Here is a 15,967-nt window from a genome sequence, read left to right as displayed (position 1 = left end):
ATATATTGCTCCCTTGTTATTTTGCTATCTGGCTTACACATCAAAAAATTCTGAAATATTGAAAACAGTACATTTGCGAAGGACCCTTTAACAGTACACTTAATGCTAACATGACTGGGCATACTGTATTAATGACCTTGCCACATTCCATACTGTTAATGTACACTTGCACTTTGCAATAGTTATCTTAATGGGCACTTACCTGGTAATATGATTTGATCTGCCGTACCAAAATGGATAGATTTTGTATCCTGAGTGTAACATCATTGTTGACCTTCTTGTTTGTTCTTTGGACAGTTTCTTTAGGATTACTGCAAACAAAAGGAATATGTATTATTAACATATCACTATAAACTTTGGTGTTTTACAGTCTTATTGCACATGGCAGTGGTGCAATACTCATGTACAATAAGACTGTCTGTGTATAATAAGGTTGATGACACCAGTACATGAACACAACAAAACACTATCAATAGCAAAACAAACAACAACGCCCTGCAGATTTAAATTTGTATCTGCTGAAGACAGGGAGAAATTTGTGGAAGGACTGTAGGCAATTCTTAGAAAAACAATAAGCAACCTAAATTTAGTAAGAAATGACCTTAGCTACATGCTGTCTGTGTGAGGTTAGAAAGGGTAGAATGATGGCACTGAAGTTTTAAATGAATTATTTAAAAAAAAAAAAAAAGTTTTACATTTTTTTATTCTGTTGCCCAATGTTATTATAAACACTGCTAGTTGTACAATTTTTGTTATGTCACCATGTATTATTACAAAAAATAGGCTATACACCAAAACTGAACATATACAGCTACTGCAGCACTTTCGTGATTCACATGTCACCCAAAATCCTTGTTAGATTATGCACAGTTGAGTCTACATTATTGCTTATATTATTAAAATCAGTATCATCAGTTTATTTTTTATTTTTTTTTACATGCATTAGACCTATATCTTTACAGATCATAGCAAAAACTGAGTACTGAGCATATCTGATGGGGACTGTGTTTGACAGAAAGAAATGTATAACACTGAAGAATTGCCAAAACAATCACATTTAATGTCAGAAAATTACATTTTTACAGAAAAAATTAAGATCTAGAATGGCAGCTCAACAATACAGTTTATAGTGTGGGATGTAGGGTACAGTACAATGCAGGAATCCAACATTTCTGTGCTTCTTAACAGTTCTAATACGACTGACCTCAAAATACAATCACAGATAGTTTAAAAAAAAAGAAAGAAAAACCCTGATTAAAAAAAACAAAATATTGGACCTTTACTGGACAGACGGCTATTCTACATAGCCTCTGACCTAATTTTGCACTGCAGCAAATCTGGTGAGCAAATGTTACTTACTGTTTCTCCTTCAATACATATGTTATAAGATTTTAAAATAGCTTGTTTGCCTAAAATTCAACACGCTGTAATTCTCATGATAATAAAGAGGCTTGGATGACCACACATTTTCAACTGATCTTGCAAAATTATTCAATAAAATTCAAGGGTTATATACTGGTACTGTACGTGTGTGTGTGTGTGTGTGTGTGTGTGTGTGTGTGTGTGTGTGTGTATTGTCAATCATTTTTGTGTCTCGCTTATCTATGGTACAAGTTAATAAGAATAGTAAGAAATTCTGTTAACATCTAACTCTATTCCTATGGTGCATTTTTAACAGAAGAACTTATGAACCCATAGCACGGCAGAGACAAACTTAAAACCTCCTGCTCAGAAAGAGAACAACACACATACAGCCATTGAACATACTTCATTTTTTCTAGTAACTTTCTAGTAACTTCTAGTTTACAAAGTGATCCAGTAGTACACAGCTATGGCCAAAAAATTTGCATCATAGAATCTTAGGATTGAGACATAATTTAAATATATACTGATGCACAATGAAAACGCAACAGTCTAAGTTTTACATCAATAGCTCATTGGGCACGTACATAATGTAGTAGATAGGTTTGTTGATTATTTGAGTAATATTGTTTCCTGAGATTACAAAATACTGAGCTCAAGTCAGTGATTTCATAAAAACGGCAGATGCTCTGTGTTTGGCATTTGATTTGAGTTAAAATTGCTGAAATTAGTTAAATAAGAATCTGTAGCCATTTGAAAAGACATGATTTGAATTAATGCAAGAATAGCGAAAGATACGACCATGCCCTGCTTTAGTAATGAAGATCGCCTGGTTGCTATCGGCATGATTAAAGGCGGCCTGTCTGTGAGAGAAGTTGCCCAGAGAATGAGATGTTCTGCTTAAACAATCAGCAGAACACTCCAGAGAAACCATGAAACCGGCTCTGTGAGGGAAGGCAGAGGGTCACCACACTGGCCCGTTATGCTGACTGTTGCATTGTTCAAGATAACCGGTTGGGCGATGGAAGTATGATGATGTGGGGAGGAATATCCTTTAACACAAGAAAGCCTCTGGTGCAGATTGAGGGCAACCTTACTGCTCAGCAGTACATTGACAAAGTCCTTGAGGCAACAGTTTTTCTGTTCTTGCAAGCCAATCCAGAAGTGTCGATTTTCCAGCAGGACAATGCAAGACTACACAGTGCTAGGATTACAATTGCATGACTTCAAGAAAACAATGTTGAGGTCTTGCCGTGGCCAGCTTTTTCTCCTGACCGAGTCCAACTGAACATCTGTGGGATCAAATCGTCAGTGTGATCGACAGGACACAACCGTGACCACCCAGCCTTCACCAGCTGGCTGCAGCTGCACAGGAAGCCTGGCGAAACATCCCATGATTCTTTGATCTGTATTTTTGTTCACATTTCCTGTGATTTTGTTTTATATCTATGTGTGACAGACATAGAAAAAATCCAAGCTGCAAAAAGCACCCTGTAAGGTTGGTGGTATGCTTCCCCATCGATGAGGCAACTCGACAGTAGGCAGAAACCAGAAGTCGGACATCTTGAAGGAAGCGCATAGCTGCATGTACATGAAACGAATCCCTTGCGATTGGCTACGGGGCCGGCAGCGATTGGAGAAACCATGGTGCCAAGTTGATTGCTGAGAGGAGTTGGGTAGTACAAAGGGGACACAGCTACTTAAGTACAGCCCCTTGCAATGAAAACTGTTGCGCTGTTTTGGGTTGTTTTTGTCTGTATTGCAAAGGAGGAATAAGGAAGCAAGAGCTGTTGCCATGGAGCCAGCACAAATACCTGACTACTACCTTCACTGCACAGCACTAACACAAATCACGATCCCAGAGCTTTTGAAGAGGACAGTTGTGTGCACCGGAGACGTGGGATTATTACTGTGTGTTTTATTATTTTGGGGTTTGCAAGCCTGCCATGTTCCCCACGTTTCCCATTTTTGGGAACTTGAACCGGCAGGATGACATACAGGCTCCGTGGGTGCCTTTTTCCCCCCCGACATGCTTCCGGTGCCATGACGTCGCCCACCTCGCTAGGAATTGTCTTGCAACGATGGAGTGTGGAGCAGTCTCACATGTCTTGTCATCGGCACCAGGTAAGTCCAGGGGTAATGACTGGGGAGAGCCTTGTATCATTGATGTACTGGTTGGTAATGTGAGCACCCACACATTAGTAGACCCGGCATGCGGGCAGACCTTAATTGAGGAAGCTCTCTTGGTGGGGGTACCCTGGTGGTTAAGGGGGTCCGTGGTCATCTCTTGCATCCATGGGGATAACAGGGTATATGAAATCACTAAATTAGATGCGACGGTTGGGCATCAAACATACCGCGTAATCATGGCAAAAAGGTTGCCGTATCCTGTGATTTTAGGTCGAGACTGGCCTCACTGATACAGGTACAACTAAAACGGTAAAGCCAGTCTCCAGTAAGGCCATGGGGGCAGCAAGGATAGCTATTGGAAAAATATTCCCGCTGCATGCTGATTTATTCCACTCCTGATTCCGCCCAAAGAAAACAAAACGAGAGTGAAGGGTGGAAAAATAGGAAGGAATGTCAATGAGACAAGGTTGGGGTTTGGTGGCGGAGTCTTTGCGGTCTAACAAAGGTAGGGGGCTAGGGACCCAGTGTGACCTGCGGGGGCAGGTTACCGAGCCCCCTAGTGCTGAAGTTACACTAGGCCCACTAGATATCCCAAAATTCTGGGACTTAGCTTGGGAACAGAAAAATGACCCCACGCTGACTCACATCTGGGGGCAGGTTTGGCCTATCGAGGGAAAGAAGGTTGAAGGCAATCAGCTACTTGCATAGCCTAACCACATTATTGTCGGGCATTTACTGTACAGGGTATCTCAATCCACGAGCACAAGTCAGATTGTAAAACAATTGCTCGTTCCCCAGTCTTTTCGACATGAGATCATGCGGTTGGCTTACAACGTCCCTTGTCCCATTTAGGTGTTCGGGAATATTGGCATTTAGGTAGCGATCTGGGTGGGTTCGCCCAACTGCCCCTGGAATTTTGAACGCTTGCTATGGAATGAATATTGGCTTGATTTTATTGAATGGGAGTTTTTAGTGAAGTGAGGGCCCGGAATGAAAAAATTAAAAAAAAAACCCTCTGTCCAAAGGAAAAAAAAAAAAAAACAGGTTTGTTGTTGTTAAGTAATGTAAGAAGGTATCTGTAATGGCCCCGGGTCTAATACGATCAAGTTGTTCTGTTCATCAACAGTCCCATAGATTATATCTACGTTGGACCTACGCGAAATTCACATTATTAGGTTTTTGAAGCTTATTTTTTTGATAGGGTGATGCAAATTATTTTGGCCATAGCTTATGATTACGTTCCAATATTTTAATAGCGCTTGGATCAATTCCTGTAAAGTACCATAGGCTATATTTTAATAACTATGTGCCTTTTGACTCCATGCCTGCTCTTAGTCTTAGGCTCACTCAGTTGTTATTCTGAACCTATCATCCTGAGCGTTAAGCCCCACACAACTGAATAGGGCCCTTTGTAAGGTGGAAAATTTAAATGCTTGACGAACAAATAGCCTAGCAAAATAGGCTGAATTTGTAGAGAGGTCAGTAGGCAGCACAGCAGTAAATCAAGGCCTAAAGCCCTTTTACATTTATGAGTAACCTACTTATGACATGTTACATCAATTTCAGTTGAACTAAAAGCAGGCTGTATATGTGAATGCAAGTATGGTACAATAGAAATACATTACCAAGGGTTGGTATGGACAAGGACAGGAATGAAAATAATTTTGCCACCAAGAAAAGAAATCTGTCCAATTATGATATGTCAATTTCTAAAGTTTTTGAAATTCTGACTGTAAGAAAATATATGGATTCTGATACACTATTGTTGGATGTAACGGTCTGGTTAAACCTGGTCGAAATACAGTATTTATGTCAAACAACAGTTGCCAAATCTTTCTAAATAGGAAGGCTGCTCCCAAGGAAGACAACAGCAAGTATATGGAGAATGATCCTTTACACGTTAAATTAGACCTACAAAGACAGCTGCGTGTGTGTGATTGTCAAAGACTAAAAACCCTTCAAGTTTGACTTTCCTTTCAGGCCTTTGCCTTTGGAATTGCTGTATTCTAAGTTGCTTTGTTCTGGACAGCGGTAAAAATGTAAAGGGATCAGAGAAAGAACAATTGTACTACTACAGGAAAAAATGAATACAAGTATTTATTTTGTTTTTAAAAACCAGCAGATAATGCTATGTTCTACAGAAGTTAAAAAATACAAATGTATTATCATATGCTGGCTGATCAATAAAAGAAAGATACATAACCCAGTATAAGTTTAGCTCTGCCCCTGTCTGTAACTGACTTATCAGGGCTTTAGAGCAAGACAAGAAAAACACTTTTTTTGTATTAAAAGTACAACACTGCAGAGATCTGCGGAGTCAGTCTGCAGACAGTCATTACTTTTATCATATAATATATATATATATATATATCATATATAGATATATGACATATATAATCCATGATATATATATATATATATCATAGATATATTATATATCTATAACAGATTATGACTAATGCTGTCTTCTGTCTAGTTTTTGTACATTTAAAAAGCATTGTAATATTTAATGAGGGAAAATTTAATGTTTAATGTGTGGCAGACATCAATATAATGTTTCATATCTGTTTTCCAAATAACATTATTTAAAATAAACAAACATATTTTTTTGATTTTGCCGATTGCCAGTGCCAAAGCAGTTACCAACATAACTAAAAAATAAACCTCTAAAAAAACAACAAATTCTGTAAATTGCTCATCACCAGTTCAGTGAACTACAATTGGCAATGCTGAGCATTAGGGTGATTTTGTGTTCTGTTTGACACACTGTATCATAAATGAAGTCTGACAGCTTATTGGTCACAGCATGCTTTAGTCTGAACATACTGGAAACTACTACAGTACTGTACATCATCTTCAACCATCTGTCCAGGTTTGGGTACACTGTGCACCATTAAATAATCTAGTAGGCTTTCCAAATAAATTATGTGCCTGGATTATGCCAATAATGCACTGTGATAATGAGATGTCATACATTATTATATACAATTTGCCATGGATATACTGTTGTCTGCTTCAGCTATTAAAAATGAAATATTACCTATGGCATTAAAAGAGGACAGAAACAAAGAAGACATTCTGTCTCTTTTACCTTACATTCTGCAGTATTTTGGGCGTTTGTAGACAGATGACTGCCCTAGTGCAAATTAATGGTTACTTAAGCTTTAAATTGATTGTCTGATCAATGTTACATCTATTTCTCTTCATAATCACACAGCATGTCTAAAGGGACGGAGGTTCCTTGGTGAGACAGGGCTCTAATTTAAACGTCTTTATTGATTTTGTAATTAAACATTCAATAAAACCCCCATAAATTACTGTCAGCAATATATATTTCATAGCTCTTTAAAGTGTAACAATTCCAGCAGCACCTGATTACACCTGAAATTTTCTTCAATTAGATGCTATAATACCTGATTTTCATTTACACAACCGAAATATGCTTTAAATTAAATATTCCAATCAATACAAACCTCGCAATACAAACCTTGATGATTTTGCTTCTCATTTAGCAGACTAGATACAGCCTTTTATATTATTAGCATCCAAGGACTGAGAAGTAGAACATTAAACTCAAAGCTGCGACTGTCTACAAACAGTGATGCCAGTTAGAACAAAACGGCTGCAATATAAAAATGTTACTGGAAACCCCTGCTTTACTAAAATAAGACGCATGCACTTAGATTCTTAAGGACAAAGAAGTGGTTCATAAGTACTGTAAGTATGACAATGTCACTACTGTTTTTCAGCCACCCTATGAATGCTATAATTTACTTGGAGTCAATGTAGAGACTAACTGCAGCAGCTGTCCTTTCTGTACCAAAGAAGACAAGAAAACAATTTTAATACTGTTTTTAGCCTGACTGACAAATGCCATGGTTAAGCTAATGCCATGATAGACTTTCTCTGAAACTGCACAAAATATTGATACAAACGCTATTAGACTAAAATATAAAACATATTACTGTACTTTATAAATGTATTCACATACCACTGAAATGGACTTTCAGGTTTAAAAATCTATTGCCCCCAAAAAGAAAGATACACATGGAAATAAGTTAAACGCATCAACAAGGTCATGGGAAAATTACTGTACGTCAGTCATTAGGGACTTTTAGAGGGGTGGTAAGGAAGGGGCATAACCAGTTTTTCTAGTGTCCTGGATGTGGGAGGGGAGAAGGCATGCAGTCAATAAACAAATTGGGGTACAATGAGGTTCAAACCACAATCACCTCAGAACAACAATATTATACATAACCCACTAGTTCCTATTTATATCATACAGCGACCTTATGATATTGAAGTAAAAGACATGTGATGCTCCAGAAACTACATAATCTCAATAAAATGTAACATGTCTAGCTTTATCCTTCACATCTCTCATGAAATTATAATTATTTGGCTTGGTTTTATGAGGCGTTGTTTATAAGCTTTAAAAAATCCAGGACACACAGACTTGTGAAAAACATTAAGGCCATACTTTTTTAGATCATTGCTAACCAACCAGTATTCTCAATTTGGTAGCATAATTTTGATCACAAAAGTCTGGATCCTTATTTATCTTAGTAGGTAGGTACAGTACACCACTGAATTTATCAACATCACTGTACCAACTTGCAAAGTGGAAGCTCATCTTCCAGTGGACTGCAGATGACACTTCACATTGAAGCAAATAATGTGAATGACCACTCAAGGGGAAGATCAGTTGTTACTGAATTGGGCTACCAATTGCAAAGCCAGATTCAGGGGCAGTTCTAGAATGTCAAAGGTGGAAGTGACTGGTATTAAAATGATCTGACATCAATGATATCCAACTCTGAAAATGGGATCACTGAGGTGTGAATCAATCAATTCGAAAAATATTATTTTAACATTTGCAGATCATACTGTATTTTATTCAGATTTTTTGTTCACCCTATTGCAGTAGGTGGCGAATCTATACAGTACTGCCTGTACAGCAGGAACCAATGGTGCAAAATGACTGTACAGTTTAGTGAATAAGCTGTATACTTACATCTGAAGCATGATCTCATTTAAGTAGATACCATCCACTAAGTCAATGTATTCTGCAAGTTTTCCACCATCTTTTCCACCCAACGCCCCAAAAGTCTTCACCTAAAACAAAATTAAAATAAAGCCATCTAGCACAGTTCTTCCTGCTATAATATGTTATTTTATTTAGATAATTAACAAAGGGAAAGACTTACCCAAGTCACTAATGGGGTGCGCATAAACTGCTCAAGCAATGGAGAAAAGACTTCGTTCTCCATTTTTGCAAACCCAGTAAGAACCAAAAATATAACTCAGTTCTACTTTTTGCAGTCGTAACTTCGATGTCGCCTTCCTCCTTACCAATGGAAAAATATATATTTTTAAGTGCTGCTTCGGCTGTCCGAAATTGACACATCCATATCATTAAACGTTTCCAAAAAAAAAAAAAAAAAAAAAAAAAAAAAAAAAATCAGTACATTCCTTTAAATTTGGTTATTTCATTAAAGCAAATGCTGGTTAGGCAAGAATGTAAGTAGCTACATCATTTTAGACAAGACAAGAATATAACAGCCTACGAGATTTGGCGCAACGGGAGAAAAAAAATGCTCCTTCTTCTTCTGCTGTGTACCCTGGTATTTGAAAGTAAGCGATAAATTCCAATGAAACTGACCAGCTAATTATCCTCACTTCTTTCTTGAACGGCAGTTTAGCTAATACAATTTTAAGACAAACAAATCATACACCACATCCTCGACAAGCCAGTCCCGATTGGAGTGCCTTACAGTATAAATATATTTTTAAACGAGAATAAAGCGGTTTGTCCTTTTTCTTCAAAAAATGATGAGATGCCTTCAGAATGTACAGCCTATTTCTTCGTTACAATAAGACTTGGGTTTTTGACCAACGTTACAATGAAGATGAAGGAATAAATAAAAGCGGTGAATAATGCTCCGGTTTTTTAAAATGATTATAAAAAGCTTCCCATGCAGCGCCTATCCAGTCACACACACACACGCTTTCCTTCCTCTCTTTTTCTCGTCTCCTCCTGCGGATTCCTGCTAGGCTGCCAAGTAACGGCCACGAATTGTCAGTCAGAAATCCAAGAGCCGAAGCACTACCTCCTCTAGTCCTTCCCTCTTCCCATCACTCCACACCCCTTCAAGGGCACTGATTTACCAATCTTAGTCCATGTCTGCCTCCGACACATTTTACACGAAGGGAGGAAAGTAGTTCCAAGACAGAAAATAGGTCCTCCGGAAGTAATGGAAGATTAGATATGGTGGAAGATAAGTCACGACTTTATTTGCAGTGAATGTCGCAACTTTTTAAATAACGCCGTGGGGGGGTGGGGGGTTTAAATATCTACACCTTTTCTAGTATGATAAATGACTTGACTGTTACCATGGTAATAATGCAGTATTGTTATGCTGAGTATTCCTAAATGTGTATTCCTAAACTGAGTTTAAGGTGAAAACAATTATCTTTGACATCTTTTCTGTAAAATGCATTGGCTAAGCACGGAGAACAACAGTGACACCTCGTGCGTGTTTAAATTTAACAGTGGCTTTTTTTTTTTTTTTTTTTTTTTTAAACGTTTATCCTCAGCTATGTGTGATCATCGTTTTTGAGTCTTAACATTTATTTTTGTTGTAACTGCGCACGCTGATTTGTTTTTGATTACCTACGTTAGTTTTTCTCACGATGAGGTTATACTGCTATTTCGGTCTGATGTTAATTCCTAATCTAGTTTGTGTCTTCATATTTTTCAATCAAAGCTTAACCCCACGGGTTGTTTAAAACCTGTGCTATACATCATCACAAATTTGTCAGCTTTACTTTTTTTTCTTTTTCTTTTTTGAAATAAGAAAGGTCTTTAATGTATGCAGATCTTCATTTTATGTATTTATTTATTTTTTCATCCACATTACTAACCCTGGTATTAACTGACTATTTCAGTAAATATACAACTCACCATATTTTGAATTGAAACAAAAAGTAACACATTGCCATTTCAAACTGGAAAGTTTCAAAAGGTTCACATAGTTACTTTGCAGTTACGGACTGTATCCCCCCAGTTGACAAAAGTTGTTTCTTGATAAAAAATCAAATAACTCACATTAAGAAAAATGTGAAAAGAATGTATCAAAATATTTATAATTCAAGAGGTGTTTAAGATGCTTATACGCATAAATGCAGGCATATTGATTGTAGGTAACCATAGGCAGCCTGGAGCACTGTTTAAAAAACAAAAACAAACTGCAAATGTTTAAATTGTTCTTGACTAATACATTACTAATCTGAATCATTACCACTTCTAATTCCTTCAGCAAAGTTGGGGGTGGAAATCTAAATTTATAGTCTCCCCAAAACATCTGCTGACTTGTCCACCAGGGATTACCCTAGGGCCTAGGGTGACCCTGTTGATCCCTGTGAGCCTGTATCTTTTGTGTACTCACCTTACTTCAATCTTGAGAACTGCTCATCTAATTGTAAAGAAACTGACATTTTTGAAGGTATCAGAATTATTTTGAAAGGTCATGCTTTGTTTTTGAGCACCTTTTTTAATGGGTAGTAACTGTTAACAACAAACTCATTAACATATTAACACAAGTGCTTCATTTTTTTTAGTCATGGTTAGATAACATGTTTAAAAAACTAATAGAAACGTTGATACCTCCAAAGCATTATCATTGAACTATGTTAGTTTAAAAAAAAAAATGTTACTGTAGTAACACTTTACATCATATCTTATATACTGTACTATACCATTTTTTAAAATAATTTATAAACACTGTTAGAAATCCATTTGTTTACAGGCCTATGAGTCATTTGAACTGATGAAATCTACAGTATATCTTCAAATCCACACAAATTGGTTAAACTGTAAATTTCCTGTGTGTCCCAATGTAGCCATCTCATTTGAAGCACTTCCACTGAAAACAGTTACTAAATATGGTTTAACATCCTGATCATTGTTTAAGAACAAATCTACTATTTATAAGACATTATTGAAGGTATCTGTTAATAAAATAAGTTCTTCAGTGCATTTCAATTGCATTCGGGTTAAACCCTAAATAAAAATAAATTAAAAAAAACAACACATGGGTGATAGAAATCATACCGTCTTTTAGCTCTTTTAAGCTTGAAAAGCAAAACTAAAGTAAAACAAGGCACTCACCAAAATAGCTGATACAACTGGGACCACTAAACCTGCAAGCAGTTTAGCGCTTGATGAAAATGATTAGAGTCACTGCAACCTTTGTTTCTTTCAGCCTATTTGATGTAATGTAATTAATGGCTGACGATTTCAGGGTTTCTTGTTTTATCCTGAGGTTGGAGGATATGAATGTGATTTCAGGGCTTTATGCGCTTCTGTTGACTTAACAGTTTGGTCAGTACTATGAAGCAGGTGTTGAAGAAGATAATGTTCACTAATTGAGTACAATTTGAAAGAATAGAAAATTGAAATACGAACTGTAACTAGCTTTACCATGTTATTGGACTGCAACTAGTTTTAGTCAGTGTCTTTACTGATATAGTGTATTTAGGATGGGTTTTGTGGTTAAATATAATTGTGTATTTTTATTAGTGTGTTTTCTTTTACAATAATCGAACACACTGTGTGATCCAGAACATACACAGTGCTGATGTCAGGAAAACATTTTTGCTGTTACTATCTAGATATACCGTGCAACTTACTGTAGCAATGTCTTGACTTTGTCATTGATTGTCATTTAAAACGTGTTAATTCTAGACCTCAGAAAGCATCAATATGTTGCAATTTACACAAACAGTAAATGACTCTATAGTAAAACTAATTACTGTGCAATGATTTATCACTCTACCCTACTTCCACATAAATGTTTATATTATTTTTTTTATATATTTTAAGCAAATCATACATTTAATGTTTGAGATTCCAGCCTAAACTATAATTTCACATGGACTTGTTGCTGCATGTTTGTCACATTCTTGCATAGTTTAATTGTTTTTTTTATTTGTTTCTGTGTGTTTCTGTGACAGGGTGGCTGAAGTGGTGTGTGCGAATGATGTCACACGAACAAGGAAATGCAATTTGATTGCCATAGTACACAACAACACGAACTGTAGTGTTTTTATTATGCAATTGGCACAACAACACAGAACACAGTTCAATGGCGGCTGGCACGCCGCTCCCCTCCCCCCCCTTCTCTTGGTTGCTGGCGTCCTTTCGTGCACAGTGCAGGAGTGCTTGTGGTGAAGGTGCTCGTGGTGCAGTAGTACTCTCAGTGTTCGTGGAATCCCGGATTACTCTGCAGCTCCTGTTTCAGTCCACGTCCTTGGCTGGAAAACAAAGCACACACCCGTACAACACTTCTCTCCGCTCTGGCAAACTGTGTTTTAGCAAAAAGCCCTGTGCTCGCGGAAAAGCCATCCCTTCATACTGCCTGGCTCGTCTCCGTGATCAGCTCAGCACCATTTCTTAGCCAATTGCTGACCACCTGGGGTTCGCTGTGCAGTACCTCGTTTCTGCCCCGCACCAAGATGGCCGACTTCCGATTCCGATTCCGCCTCCACTGTCCCGTCAGCTGCCCCTGTCGCGATTGCACAGTAAACCGTTTTCAGCGCCTCCTGTGGTCGGGAGAGCGATTTACAGCTCAGACCACCTCTCACCTTGTCACAGTTTCACATTAAGGAATCAAATCCATGTATTTTTATATAAATTGTTACTTGCATTGTTGGCTTTCCTTTGACTTTAATGCACTTGTTGGGTATATTCTTGTGTTTCAAAGACATTCTCTAACCTTACAAACATTGTGCCTGAGTGTCAGCTGTAGTATCAGGCAGCTTAGGAAGACATACTGTTCTATAAAGTGCTTTTCTCCTTGAACATTAGGGGAGTGTTGAAGGAGAGTCTTTTAACTGAAGAAAGGTACATTTTAGTTCTTCAGCTGAAAATCCAAACATATGCTTTGTTAAATCCAGTGATTGAAAATGTGCTATAGCTTAAGGCACACAGCATGTCAATACAAAGTAAAGCCATAATCAGAAATTGAGTTGGATGTTAATGTCATTAGTTTGCTGTTCACAGGAGGCATTAGTGAGCAGCAAATATAATTAACTTTTAAGTGCAACCACTGGTTTTATTGAATGCACCACTTACAAAACTTCAAGTACTAAATCTTAGTGTTGAATTTGGTAATCAGTAAATTAAGATATTGGTTCTAGTATATTTATTTTTCAGGGAAAATCACAGGAAGTCATTCCCACATACTTTTTAAAGCTTATTACTTTATGATTTTGTTTAATACTTCCTTTATATCTTCTGCTTAATATATATTTATCCTAAAGGCTTTAATATACAAATATGTACTGTGTATATATATATATATATATATATATATATATATATATATATATATATATATATATATATATATGTGTGTGTGTGTGTGTGTGTGTGTGTGTATATATATTATTATATATATATATATATATATATATATATATATATATACAGTTTTCAAATACATATTTAATTGGCTTATATTGAATATCAAGACTGTTTGTGTGCTTCTGTAATTTATTATATGTAAAAGCAAATATGAATTCAATTTTTATACAAAATCTGGGATTTAACCTACTCAAGCTGTTTTTATGTATTTATTTACCATGCACAATAACTTTAGATCCTTACAGCTACTTAAACAAAAATGCCATAATTCAGCAATATAACTCAAGAGGGTGTGTGTCATGGGATAGTGCCACGTCTCAAAGCAACTAACAAAAATCGATTTAAAGAGAACCGTAGCAATGTCCTAAGATAACGCCGCAGCTATGAAATCACATAGACCTGTGAAATTAATGGGAGGATGATCCTTGCCATTGTATAATACATATAATTTACAGAATGTTTGTGAAGGATTTCTGTTTTAATTTTCTGTTTTTAATTGGTACTCAAACAGCATGCATCCTGAAAGAAATACCATCATTGCAGCAATTCAACAATTGAGTTATATTTCTTGGCAAAGTACAGTGGCCTTATGGTGTGTAGACAGAGATAATAGTTGAATTCTGCAAACACCACACTTTGTGATCTTCGGTGCAACTGTGCGTTCATGGAACACTTCAGGGAGCACTTACAACTGCAGCAAATCTTTGAAAGCTGGGGGGGGGGGGGTCATTTTAATTTGCCTTGAGGATTAAGTGATTACACACTATGCTGGCTGATAATCAAATAGTATTGACAAGAAGCAAGTCAAATTAAGAATAAACGATATCTAGAAGAAGTCCTTGTATTTTACAAGTGATATGAATTTCATGAAGCCATATTGTCTTCTTCACTAAGGATGTGATATACATGCAGCCTGCGACTGCTTGATTGAAAAAAAAAAAAACTATTCATTCTCCTTAAACACCATATAACTTGTAAACTTCCTGTGCACCGCTTTCCACAGTATTTTCAGTTTACAGTCAAACTGCAACGTTACCAACCCATTGGGAATGGAGGGGCTGCACACTGTATAATTACACTTTAATTACTAATTATCACACCTTGCACAGGAGGAATAAAAAGAACAAAACAAAGACAAGTCTGGAGAGCTGTGTTTAACTGGTAAAATGGTCTGATCTTCATGTTATATACAGTAGCCAGGAAGTCTGTTTCTGGTTTCAAGTGGTGTGTTCAGATAACTTGTCAGTTTGTAAGTATGGGGTTTAACTGTATTTAGTGATATTAAAAAGGGAAACATTAGAGGGGTTATTATAGAGAGGAATTCCTGTTACAGAAGGTAGAGAAAACCTCCAGATTAATTTAAAAATAATCCAGCGATCATGCTGGTTAAAGGATTGGTGTCTGATGTTTTAGTTTTTATTTAAAAAAAAAGAAGTGATACTCACAGTACTTGGCTTGCATGTGTTTTCTATATTGGTTGGGCTGACAGCCAAGAAGGAGGCATGTTTCCACTTTTGTGAGATCTTGTTCTAGTTTCATACATGCAGATGTTTTATACTTTAAATGAGAGATAGCAGTAGTGTCTGTTTCAATGATCTTAACAGCAGAAGATCTTAATGCTACTTCGCTGAAACTCTCATCTCTCTCTGACTTCATTGTATGTTTATTGTATTTAGTGATGTTAAAAAAATCACCCCTGGTGGGTCATTGGCAGGATTGATTTACAAGCCAGTAGCCTCTTTTCATAACGGGGAACCTATGAATTGATTGGTAAATTGGTAGGTTAGGTTGAGGGGTACTAAGACTAAGATCAGTAATACAGTTGCTTCTTAACCAGTAACCATTATTATTGAAAACCCGGACTTATTGGTCACGTGTTTCTGGCAATTCCTAGGCAGGCTGCAATTATTTCTATGATCCATTCTCTAGCTACCGCATGCAGTATATTCACAGTTGACCATTAAGACGCCAAGAACCAACAAAATATAAGAAGCTTGACAACATGCAAATCCAAGCTGTGCAGCAAAATTGCTAGGCATATTCTTTACA

At 36.9% G+C, this 15,967-nt stretch overlaps 1 protein-coding gene across 5 annotated transcripts in view; it reads right to left on the bottom strand.

The window, feature by feature from the left end:
• LOC121316150 (girdin-like) overlaps nt 1–9,632 on the bottom strand; it is a 65,107-nt gene extending 55,475 nt beyond the window's left edge. For 3 of the 5 annotated variants that reach the window (XM_041250981.1, XM_041250982.1, XM_041250984.1), the window contains exons 1-3: nt 8,700–9,628; nt 8,507–8,607; nt 203–311 (exon numbers count right to left, since the gene is read on the bottom strand). In XM_041250981.1, the coding sequence (XP_041106915.1) occupies nt 203–311; nt 8,507–8,607; nt 8,700–8,762 (273 nt within the window). In that variant the 5' untranslated portion in view covers nt 8,763–9,628. Of the gene's footprint in view, nt 1–202; nt 312–8,506; nt 8,608–8,699 lie in introns of all 5 variants that reach the window. The other 2 variants (XM_041250985.1, XM_041250983.1) reach the window with 2 other exon arrangements.
• Between the last annotated feature and the right edge of the window lie 6,335 nt (nt 9,633–15,967).

This window comes from Polyodon spathula, chromosome 5, assembly GCF_017654505.1.
Source record: "Polyodon spathula isolate WHYD16114869_AA chromosome 5, ASM1765450v1, whole genome shotgun sequence".
Lineage (NCBI taxonomy): Eukaryota > Metazoa > Chordata > Actinopteri > Acipenseriformes > Polyodontidae > Polyodon > Polyodon spathula.
The sequence above is the reverse complement of the archived record's forward strand: the minus strand, read 5'-3'. Positions and strand labels throughout refer to the sequence as shown.